The following is a 12,640-nucleotide window of genomic DNA, read 5'->3' on the forward strand; positions in this document are numbered from 1 at the left end:
CCTGGACATGTACACCTAAGGATCCTTAAAATAAATACCAAGGTAAAATCCCTTTTCCCCTTCTAACCATGTGTGACTCTTGATTTTTAAGACCAGAAAAAGGCATCAGCACAACACTTGCCAACTCTACAAGATCCTAAAAGCACTTCAATTACCAACTCACAAGTCTGACCATTCCTTTGCTAAATGTTAAGCCACTGTTCCTCTGCACATAATTTGAGCTGAAACAGTGTTATAGCTACCAGTGTTTAGTACTGTGTTCATTCCAAGTCTTTCAAGCACAGATGAGAATTTTGACTATAACTAAACTTTAATTATTTTAGCTGTAGCCTACCTGAAGTAAAATACAGACATGGATCTATCCTCCATGGCAAGAGCTATTTTACCATACCGAGAATAAAACATTCCTATACTTTGTTTTGCCAATACATAAGATCTGTACAAGTGACTCTTGGACAAGAAAGCAGATATCTTCATGTTTATATAGGCTCTAATAATTTTTTTAAGTTACCAGTTGAAAGAGTTCTGATTTTTTTTTTTTCATAAGAGGCACAGAAGAATTTACCAAGAACTAAAACCTGTAGAAAGAAAATAAAGAAGCACCTGTCCCTTAATACATTAACAACATATTCTTACCTGGCTCCTAAGATATCCTTCTTGGCCAGGCCAATTCCAGCTATAACCTTCACTCTGACAATTCGTGTGTTCTCCTTAAAAACAAAGTAACATATTTTTCAGGTCTATTTTCAATTAATAAAGCTAAAAGAAATTATGGGCATAAATTTGAATTCACACTGAAAACTATAGACTAAATGATGCAGTTGCTCTGTCTGACAGAAACAGCTCTACCAGTAACACTCAGACAAATGTGCATGGACCACACAAGTTTTCACCTAATGGTATCTTGGCATTCATCAGAGGGAGGGAAATAGACTCTGACAATACTTATTTCCTGGGCAAAATGAAAAGGGTATCAAATTTTTCAAAATAGATAAATAAAGCAGTAAAGAACTGAAAAGAAATGCAAGAATGAAGAATTCTTGCATCTATTTTTAGTTAACAGCACAGAGAAGTCACACTCAAAATATCGGGAGTTCTGATGTGACCTGCCAGCAGGGTAGGAGTTTTCTAAGAAAGCAAAAAATATTTCAATTACACATTATACAAATTAGCTTCACAGGAGTGACATAAGTAATTGCATTTCTCCTGTTAACTAATACAGCTGCACAGTGCTACATGGCTCATCTGATAAGGTACTGAACTGAAGAGGGAAAAAAATCCCAACAGCTGTGAGCATATCAGAGGAGGAAGACAAATGAGCATTGTTTCTCCGAAAGGCAAAAAACTTTCCAGATGAAGGGATGCTTGCAGGAGATGGTAGGCCAGAGACACTTGTGAGGAAAACTGATCCAAATTAGTGGTGGTGAAGGAGTTAAACAGATATGAGAGCAGTGGGTGAAGCAGTAGATGCTCTCCCTGTCGCCTTCCTGAATTCCACATACTATTGAAAGCACTTTCTAAAGGAGACTCCTAGGAAGCACTAAGAATGCTTTGTCATTGGTCTCCTATGGGTCTTTGTGGTCTCCACAGGGCTAAACCCAATCCCAACTGGAATGGTTCTGAAAGCTAATGGAGAGAACTGCATGCTAATCCTGAGGCAGGAACTACTGGCTAAAAATGTAAAACTGAGAACAGACCACTAAATAAAAAACATAATAATAAAAACATAAGCAAGTTTCTCCCACCCTCTACAGTTAGAGGTGATTGCCTGGGAACTGAGATGAACATCTACAATGTCCACTCACTGCCAAAACAATCAATTGTCCAAGTCAGTTCCTGCCAAGTTACAAGTCTATCTTCAGCCTTCACCTCAAAGAAAATTGTCTACTAGAAACTCTAAGAGTTCAGAAAAGGAACACCAACAAACAAACCCCTCCCAGCACTGACCACTAGTAAGTGGCCCAAACTTTCAAAATTCTTAGTCATGATCAGACTTTTAAGGTACATAACATTATCATGTGTTTTACGACAACAACAGAACTGAGCAGATTTAAGAAAACATAAGTAAAAAACTGGCATCAAATTAAGAAGAGCTATTTGTTAACGTTTTTATATATCACAAATATCCTAACATATCCACCTGTCTTACATTCTAAAGCAATGTCCAATTTATCTTCTGTGAATTACTTGGCTTCAGTGACATTCAACATCAGCGAGTTCCTGCAATGATTCAAACTGAACAGTCCCATGTGTGCATTTCCCCTCTCCCTGAGCACCACGGCATCCAGAGCACCTCAACCCCCTCCCGACAGGAGGATGGTCCTCAGTCACAGCCCACGGGACCCAACTGACAGCAATCAGCTCGCCAAACAACCCCACCTTTTCCTTCTCAGAAAAAGACCGAGAGCAGATGCTGATGTAGGACACAGAGCTCTAAAAGACAAATAGGTTTTCTTGTATCTGCATTCAGCTGCTTAGACCATAAGATTTGCTCCATTATTCAAGCATGAGAAAAGCAAAGACAATTAGATGCTTTTGGGCACAGGCATCCCAGAATCAGGCTTAATAGTGCATCAATGTAGTTCACACAGGGGAGATCCCGAAAATAGGATCCAAGCTCCTGAGATTTTAAAGTTGGCTTAATCACATGGTTTGTTTACTTGTATCATAACAGAGATATGAAAGCTATTTCACAGAAAAACAAATTGCATTGCACATAGCCTCAGGAAACTAGAAGCCACAAACCCAGCGTTGGCATGCTGAAGGTTGATTTAAACATGCCTTGCTGAAAGAAAGGTTATTATTTATTTGGGGTCAGTGCCAAACTAGGACAGCTACAGCATTTTAGTTAGCCCAGCAGTACAACTAAACAAACTGCCATGAACGTATGAACTGCCCCTAGAAATACCTTCCTAGATTAACCGAAACAATTTTTTAAATTTCCTGAATTGCTCAAAACAATCTTCCCCACAGATCTCCTTTTTCACTTTCACTTTTTCGATGAACCACTCTCACTGCCAAAAGCCACCACATCCCTTCTTGGTTTTTTTTAATTGATAGGTGACACTTAAGGGTCCACTTCTTCCTTTTCCAAGCTATAGAGATTAGAAACTTTAGGAAAAAACCCATGCTAACATGCACGGGCAATACACAATCACAACAGATGAGGTCCCCCATTCTCTGGTCACACCAGTTTGCAAGGAACATCAGGGGAAATTCAGATGGCTCGATCCAAACACAGTCAGAAGGGCCTGACACTGGAAGGACCCATTATGCTGTGACCCCACACATCCTGAAGAGGCAGAGCCTGCCCACAGGATACCGGGCTGTGCCATGACCATACGACCTTTCCTCCCCACTCACTGATGACAGGCAGAATTGCTGAGGAACTGCTGCCATAGCTTGAAAAACCTGCCACAAACACACTGATCCCAGAAAGCAGTGCACAGCCAAAGAGCGCCAAGACCGTTTGAAGCTCATTTCATGCAGTCAAAAATTAGGCCATGCAAGCTCTGCACGGAGACAAAGCATCAGATACTTGATTCTGGGACCCACAGGGAATAGATTCAAAATCAAAATGTCATGGTTTGAAAGGCAATTTTGAACCTCATCCTCTTAATTCACTTTGATCAGGAGATCCTTATTCACCTCCTTCATAGCCACATACAAAAAATTGTGGATCAGTAACTCCAGTAGATCCACAGGCAGCTGCAACAGGAGTGTTTTTGTGGTCCAAAAATTGCACAGGCTGCAGCCTGTACCTCTTTTTACTCTTCCATATTGACTATAGACACTCTCGAGCTTGCCTTGCTACTTTTTTACATCACTGCCATGCTTCTGCTGGCAGAGGAGGGGACAGACACCTAGCCAGTAAACAGGAACACACCAGCTACGCCTCGCAGCACTGCAGTTTATCTAAGAGACAGCTCTCAGCCCAATTTATCTCAAGAGTCTCTTCCTGGATATAAACATCTACCCATGCTTCTGCTGTCCTGACATTAACTTGAATGGGTCAATCTAAATTTATTCTGTCTGTACAGATGAAGAAACTGAGCATTCTCTGCTGCTCTGCACACACGGGGAGTCTTACAGGTTTAGTGCCCTCAGACGCAGCTGCTCTGTAACACAGACATGCACACAACAGTCCATCAAAGGCAGCAGCTCTGGGCACAGACTTGTACAGGGACTGTTTGTACAGATGGAACAAGGACGTTCAGCTTCTTTTGACAACTTCTAACTGCCAGCCATTCCAGAGGCTGGAAGCAAAACAAAACAAAAAAAGAATACAATAATGTTACAACTGAACTATTAAGCTGTTTCCTCTGAGAAAGTAAGTAACACAATATGAATCAGGTAAAAACAGCACATGGAAAAAGAAGAAATATTGTTAAACCTACTGGATCTGCCAGGGAGTGGCTGCACATAGTGTTTATATCAGTTAGTCTGCTCCAAACAAATTCAAGCTTAAATTGTTTTTAGGGGTTATATAGTGTTTTAAAGCTATAGGGTAGGGGAGTAAGGCTACGACATATTACAGAGACTGAACTATCCAAAACTTCTTGGTCTGATTAAGTCAGACAAAACATCCTCTTCAGAGCTGAGTCAGCAAGATAGTTATCTTATTATCAACTTCCAGGTTTTATCATTATTCTATTGTTAATCATATTAGTATATTCTAAAACACATGTTCAAGATGCTAGTCAAAATCGCTGGGACTACTAAACCATGCCATTTTCACAATCTCTAATAATTAATCTATTTACTAACAGATACTGTGAAACAAGGAATGAAATAGAAGGTTTCTGAGCTAGTATGTTGACAATCAATAACTTAAAGCTTTAAAGGCAATACCTTCCAGCTTGTGATTCTTAGAACTGATCATAAAACAGAAATCCTTTTTATGTATGCCATAAAATAGTTTTAAAATGTGTTCTCATAGCAGCAAAGCTAGTGTCAAACTAATAAAGTGGCACTTGCAGAAGAAGACAGTTTCATTTCCACAAAAGTCACTGTGAAACTACCTGTGTTCAATGAACATATATAGAGATGAGATGTTCTTGAACTGTTCATTTGGGACAAGAAAACAGCACTTGGAAAGAAATTTCAACCTTATAAGGAGTTCAAAACTTGTTCACAACCTTGAGAATGGAATAGTCTTGCCTGGCTTACAGTCGTTTGCAGTCAATAATTACAAAGGACAGGTATTAATAAACTGTTCATTCTCACCCCTATCCTTTCCAAATTTACATGGTAGGAAAATAACACTAAAGACAACTGGGAGAATGAGTCCTGCTTTAGTGATAGAAGTCCAAGAGAGAGCAGAAGACAGAAGAAAAATATAAGCAGGAAGAAAGGGTGAGAAAAAAGGCACAGATTTGGAAATGGTGACATGTTGACGACCATAGCCAAAGCCAGGATGGTTAATTTAATGTACAACATAAAATGGTAGTATCTACTGGACCACTAGACAGCTTTTTTTGAGGAAGCCAATATAAAAATGACTGAGTAGTCTAACAGAGAACACTAGGTAGTAAACAATTCCTCTAGGCAATAACATCCTGTTATTCTTTTGTTCCAGTTAGATAGGTCAAGAATCAACTACCACTAAAGCCAAGAAAAGAGCACCAAGGCTTGTTACAACAATAAAAAGTACAGCAGCATCACCTTTAAAGATTCTGGCAATATCAGGAACTATATATTAAGGCTTTTTTAAGAGTCATACCATGTCTGGATAAACTTCTCATTTGAAAGAAAGCATTTCCCAAAAAATGCGGAGCCTTAGGTGGAGAAAAGTACTTCGTGCAATAATCAGACCTTGCAAGTGAGGCAGCCATACATGTTTAGGTGACGTCTAAATGACAGCAAGTCTTTTTTAGCATCATCACTTCATTTCACCAGGAGATGGAAAACAGGAAGGAGACTTTGCCATTTGACCATTGCTTCACAACCCAGAGAACACTGTCCCCTCTACAGTGGCCAACAGAGCTGAACCATTTTTCTTTGAAGAAATTATTTCAAAGCAAGCAAAGTTTTAGAATTCAGAAAGACTCCTATTATAGAACTATATTAATTGATCTTTCAAACATAATGAAAGTCATTAACTTCCTCCTGCCAGTAACATATCAGTCTTACTAACTCACTAGAAGAGCTTAATTGTACCATGTGAGCATTTTGTGCTCATAAAATACAAAAGTCTCATCCATCAAGAAATGCTACAGATTGTATTTAACAGCTGCATTTGACTACAAATTAAGGAAAAGATTCAAGACAATAAAAGTCCACTAATGAAGTTACCAATTTGTCAACAGAATTTAAAAAAAAACCAAAACCACCGAACCACCAAACAATTTTTCACTATGTGCAACCCAGTATCCTTAACAGTCCCACTCAGTGTTTATTAGTTCAGTGTAAAAGAAAGGCTTTAAAAAAACAACACAAAACAAACAGAGGTACATAAAATAGCTTCTGGAAACCACCAGATCTACACAAATTACACTGCTGTTCAAAAAACCCAAGCAAACACCAAACAAAATCAGGAAACCTCTCAAGACTACAAGCCAATAAGCATCACGATTTCTACAAGTGTCTCAGCTAATCCTGATACATGGGATTCTAGGACATGCCTTGCAACGGTAAAGTCCTTCACAGCCTAGAAAAAATTGAGATTCTTTCTGAAGCACAGAGACATGAACGTCTACATTTTCTGTTTGAGTGCCTGTATAAGAACAGAGTAAGACAGAGCACACATCTCATACAGAGGCACTGGGGAGACCATTGGCTTTGAACAGGAACTGAAGCACTGGGCTGCCTCAAGTTCAGGCACAAAGGAGTCAAACAATATTACTGGCTTTGTCAGAAGCAATCCAAAGGAAGATTAGCCCATGCCAGTCTCTGAAGTCATGTCTGAAACATTTCTCATCAATATGACTCCAAAAGACATCAATATCAGAAGGGTTGTGGGGTAAGGTGTGCAGAAGTAGAGAAGACAAACCACGTATCCCAGACATTCAGTTCACCAATTACAAGCTAAATAACCATTAACAACCTACTCCAGCAGTAGATCCCAAAGGAATATAACAATATATCTAAAGGTTTTCAGAATGAAATACCATATGCCTATGAGAAATCTTAGGCAACCTGCAGTAAACAAGAACACTTGCTCTACACAGGACAGTTCTCAAGTGACTGAGAAAGCTGAAATGGCACATGCATGCAAGTAGCAAGTGTATTTTTTGCCTGTGAGAAGTTCCTATTTCTAGTTTCATCCCTGAAACCAACCAAACATAATAGATACAAAAGACCTAAAAATCTATCTAACTTAGAATGTTATTTAGGCAACATCAAAACAGCTAGATGAAATAAGAAGTCTTTAATTCAGGCTGGGAGTGTAAGAACTCTGACACATAGACATTTTAAAATTAAAGTGGCTATGAAAAACATGTATATAGACAAGCAGTGTCATTTTATCAAATGCCATTCCAAAGCCCTACAGTGCAAGCAGGTATTATAATAGAAAGAAGAAACAGATACCAAACAAGTCTCTAGCAATTGTATTTTTAACACAGCAAACCACTGAAAAAAATGTTATCCCTTCTGCAACCAAAGAAATAACAGTGCATTAGCTAAGATATCAACAATTCTTCCTTCAGTCTTTGAAAGAAAGAAAGACAAGGAAAGGCAACAGTAGTTGTGTCAGTCTGCTCCTATGGGTCTGAACCAACACCTGCCCCTACATCCAAAGGAAGATGTATCCGGACCATGGCAAGAGAAGGCAGGGCTCCCACACCACGGCTCAGGCCAAAGTCTGCAGTCCCCACTGAAGGCTCCAAGAGCCTGCGGCAAAGAACGTTCTGAGAGGAGTCTAACCGGCTGGGAAGAGAGAAGAACATTTTTTGGCATTCCCTTCCCCTTCAAAAAAAGTTACTAGGAGGATAAAAAGCAACATGTTCTTCTTATTTCCATACCATTCAAGACCTACTTTTCTACTGCTAAGACCCTGCTCTGAATATAGAACTATCGTTTCTTCTCCATTGACTTTACTAGTGCTCATTATTTCAATACTCAAGTAAGCCATAAGTCCTGTGGGTGACAGGATACTTTTACAGAAGGAAAACGGAACCAGAGAAATTAAGGACAACTGCATCTGCTAGATTCAGGCACTGCAACTCAGATACCTACATACAGCATATACAAGAACCCACTGTATACACAATAACCTCAATTACACATTTTTTATCCCAGCTTCTTTTTGTGTCAGTAACATCATATTAACTTTATTAAGTCCAAGTGATTAATACACAATTAACAAAGAAATCTGTCATAAATGCCTAACCTGAGCTGTGGTGCCAGAATCCACACTCTAATATTGCATTTAGCTGCCTCAACAATTACACCAACTTCTCCTCACCTGCCTTCCTTATTAACAATTTATTTATAACTATTATATTTACCATATGATCATATCCAAAATCTACAACAAGAGGTTGTGCAGATCCATCTTGCACAAGAGGCCACAGAGCAGTCCTGGGGAAGCAGCAGTGTGCAGACAAACTACAGCAAGACTGCAAAACAACGTGGGAGGATGACAGAAAAGTCCTCGATGACACTTTCAATACGACCTGGGTTTCTGACCATGTTTTTCATCTGCATATACAATCTTCCACACTTAAACTCTGTGAAGACAGTAAAAGGCCAAGGAAGGAGAACTCTATTTTCCATTCTAGTATCCTAGGCAAAAGCAGCTAGCAGAGCAGTTTTCCTGTAATCCTAAGATCATTTGTTTTGTCATTTGTGCACGCAGAATCTCACATGAAAACTGTTAAGATAGCTGAGCAAGTTCTTCACATGTGAATCAGTACGTACTCACTGAATATTAAAGTCTCTGAGCATAAACAAACTGCATTTTTCACATATGCCACTTCAAAAAGTTTGGCTAAGCTTTTGAATTACAGAAAAAGTTGGATTGAATAGATTTTTACATGCTTTCTCCTCCTTCCCCCAGCTGTTCCAAAGGAACATATTTATGCTCAAGATAGAGGGAAGATTAGAATTGTTCAATTTTAAGCAGATTTCAAAATATTTTCACCGTAGCAAGGGAGGCTACAAAGCAGCTAAACTGAACAAAGCTTAACGAAGTTAAAATAGAGAGCCTAAGGCATGGAATCTTTTAGTCCAACTTCATAGCCTCAGAAAGTTACTAGCAACTGAAAACAGGATCTTGCAATAGGAAGTGTTATGCAACCCTTGCAGTATGCAGTGCTAATCTTCTATTAGAAATCCTATGTGATTCAAATACTAAGATGAAGGAAAAAAGTAATTTAAGAGCTTTTTAGTTGCTTCTCCAAAAGTAAAGCACAACTTGAGAAAGAGAGTCATGCTAACACACAATGAATAGTATTTCAGAGCTTTAACAAACTGAATTCCTATTATGGATGCAACAAGTATGCATCGCTGCCTGAACACAAAAAAGAGCTGGTTAAAGACGATCTTGGTAAAATATCCTGTTGGCCCAAAGACAACCTTACTGACATTTCACACAGGTCACCAAACAGCTTTCAGAGATACTGCTTTTAGTCTTCCTCTTATCTGCAATTTAAAAAAAACCTGATTTTCCTTCTTCTTTATAAAGTCAACTACTCCATAATACTCTGCCCCATGCACAAGCCTCGGTTACATTGCAAAAGACACCCCACCTGTCTACCACTTACACCCAGTAATAGGTACACCAGGTCTAAGTCACCTTCCAAAGATCCACGTGCTCAGGAACTACGACCTCAGGACAGAGGCCACAGCAGGAGTCACTTTCAGTCATCCACGGGTTTATTGCAAAAAACACTGAATCGCAGACAGGATGTCACACTCCCGCTAATGGCAAGGCTGGGATGAGCCCCATCGCTCAGGCACCGCACTACCTTTTGTACCGCTCTAATCCACGCACCGCTTCTGTCACACTGCCTGTGACAAAGCCTGGAACAAAGACGCGATTCTTCGGTACCGGGGAGAGAGCGGGGGGGGGGGGGGGGGGGGGGGGGAGAAGAAATCCCGCTTCACTCCGTCACGAGGAAGTTGGGAACGCACGCGGATCCCTCCGTCCATAGAGGAGGCTCCACAGCTTCCAACGGGAGGAGACAGGAATGCCGGTGCTAGACGGCACGGCGGCAGCCGCCACCTTACGGCGGGCCGGGGCACAGAGGAGCCGGCACTGGGGCGCCGGTCCCGCCACGACCCCCCTCATCACCTCACCCCGCTCCCCCACCCCGCGCCACACCGCAGCGGGTCCGCAGGGAACACCCTCCCTAAGGGGGTTCAGCCTCGCGGAGAAGCCGCCGCCCAGCCTCCGCAAAGAGGGCAGCGGGAGGCGCGGGGCCTCGCTCACCTCCTCGCCCGGCAGCCCGAGCACCTCCACAGGAGACGCCGCCATGGCCGCGCGGCGCGCGCCCCCCGCAGCCGTGTTTACCGCCGCCCCGCCCCGGGCCCCGCCCCGCGCCCGCCCCGCGCCCGCCCCAGGCTCCGCCCCGCTCCAATCCACCTCGTCTGATTGGTGCGACGGGCTCCGACCCCGCCCACCCGGGTGTCGGAGGCGCCTTTCGATTGGCTGCCGCTCCACGCCCCGCCTGGAGACACGCGCCGCGCGGGCAGCCTGAGGGGGCGCGCGGCCACCGCCCTCAGCCCCACCGCCCCGCCCTCCTCGGCAGCCTTGCCCAGGGCCTCCGCGGGTTAGCGTTGCCTTTCTAAAATTTTCCCCGGTGGTATACACTGTCGAGGTCTTTCTTTACAGAATCACCGAATCTATTATGTTGAGAAAGACCCCTAGCATCATCGGGTGCAACCTACGACAACACCATCGTGTCAACTAGACCATGGCACCAAGTGTCCAGTTTTTTCTTTAACACCTTCAGGGATCGTGACTCTACCACCTCCCTGGGCAGCCCGTTCTCATATTTAATCACCCTTTGTGTGAACAAATTCTTCGGAATGTTCAACCTAAACCTCCCCTGCCGCATTTTAAGATTATTTTTGGACCTCTGAGAGCCAGGCCCAAGCTATGGAGCTCTTGCCTAACCCCTCGTACTCAGGGAACCTGGAATTGCAAAAATTTGGGGAAAACCGAGAGGAAAAAAGGACTTTGCCCGCCAGGATGAGGCAGTGCTGCCTTCAGGGTGCTCTGAGGAGGAAGGAAGTCCCGGCTGTGTGAGGAGCTGACCTGACATAACACCCAAGCAGGGAGAATGCCAGAGGACAGAAAAAAATAAACTGTAAAAGCCGTGTCTGAAATCAAAACAACGTTATCAAGACTTTTCTTGAGAAAAAAATCTGCTTGCCCCCACACCCCATTCAAGCCTTTGAATCAATCCCTCAGGAATCCCTCCCTGCCCACCTGCCTTTCCAGCAGGCAGAGGACAACAGCAAGAGCTGTGCAAAAAAAGCTGTAAATAAAGTAGAGTGATTTAGTCTGAGCTTTGTAGCCATGAGCCTTTCTACAAGCCTAAGCAAACTCCTCCAGGCACTGCGCAGTCTAGGAGTGCAAAGAGCATACCTCCCTCTTAGGATGAACATGTTGAAAATCATGGGTCACTAACAACAAACAAATGCAGCAGCACCTGTACTGGCAAGGAACCAGGGTCTTTCACCACCTTTCAATTCATCCAACCTGGCCCCTCACGCCCTGGGTGACCTACTTCTGCCATCATCATCTGATGAGAAACTCTTCCCTTTCCAAAACAAACACAGAGCCAGGCTCAGCTCTTTGGACTATGCCGCAAGCAGATCACAGAAACTCTCAGGTAACTCCTCCTCAGAAAGGCTCAGGCAAACCTGTGCCCATTATCACACACACTCACATTCTCCTTCCAGAAGCAAACCAGATGCTCCAAGGAAAGGCAATCTCAATAGCAACATCAGTTTGTGCATGTCCCAAAATCAATGTAGTGTATTACCCATGAAAATTCAGGTGAGTATCTGACAAATAGAGTGGCATTCAGGCAAGTGGCTTCATATGAATTGGTAGATTTACTTGGGGAAACAGTGTCTGTTATAAGACCAACCAAAAAAGTTTGGAAAAAAAGACCCAGAAAAGCTTTTGGGTATTTCAAAATAAACAGCCCTCTTCTGTTTCTGGATTGACCTTCTGGACACCCAAAGTTTCCAATTCCTTTCTCTCAGCTTTGCCTACATCAGTCTTCCAGCACAAGTTTAGAGGTTTGTCCAAATTTAAGTTTCTGGGTGACAGCCAAGGAAGGAAAACCTGCCTAAGTTACAGCAGGCGTGATTTCCAGGTCCAGTTTTTTTGGGATTGAGTATAACCATGATCAGTAAACTGTTGTTACAGCTTGCTCGAAAAAGGTTTGTGGCTGTCAAACATGAACACTGGGTTTTGCAGTGCTGCCTCTCATACTCTGCTAGAGTGTACAAACCATGTCAGAGACAAAGCATCAGAGCCCCAAAAGCTCACAGCTGAGGTTTTTTGTTAATTTTTTTCAGAATTGTATTGGTTAGTATAACAAAAGATACTCTTTTATTTCTCCCTATAAATATCTTACTACACATTACTGTCACTAGCCAGAACTCTGTCTGGCTTTCTGCAGTCTCAGTCTCAGCTTTTCTGTACAGTAAAGACTATAAGAAGAAGCATCCTAAATTC

General features: G+C 42.3%; 1 protein-coding gene across 3 annotated transcripts in view; it reads right to left on the bottom strand.

Moving 5' to 3' along the window:
* NEDD4 (NEDD4 E3 ubiquitin protein ligase) overlaps positions 1 to 10,459 on the bottom strand; it is a 51,697-nt gene extending 41,238 nt beyond the window's left edge. For 2 of the 3 annotated variants that reach the window (XM_069025355.1, XM_069025352.1), the window contains exons 1-3: positions 10,376 to 10,459; positions 9,740 to 9,966; positions 637 to 710 (exon numbers count right to left, since the gene is read on the bottom strand). In XM_069025355.1, coding sequence (XP_068881456.1) covers positions 637 to 710; positions 9,740 to 9,811 — 146 coding nt within the window. In that variant the 5' untranslated portion in view covers positions 9,812 to 9,966; positions 10,376 to 10,459. The remainder of the gene's footprint in view (positions 1 to 636; positions 711 to 9,739; positions 9,967 to 10,375) is intronic. The other variant, XM_069025354.1, reaches the window with a different exon arrangement.
* Positions 10,460 to 12,640: the final 2,181 nt, after the last annotated feature.

The sequence above is a fragment of the Aphelocoma coerulescens genome, chromosome 10 (assembly GCF_041296385.1).
Source record: "Aphelocoma coerulescens isolate FSJ_1873_10779 chromosome 10, UR_Acoe_1.0, whole genome shotgun sequence".
Taxonomy (NCBI): domain Eukaryota; kingdom Metazoa; phylum Chordata; class Aves; order Passeriformes; family Corvidae; genus Aphelocoma; species Aphelocoma coerulescens.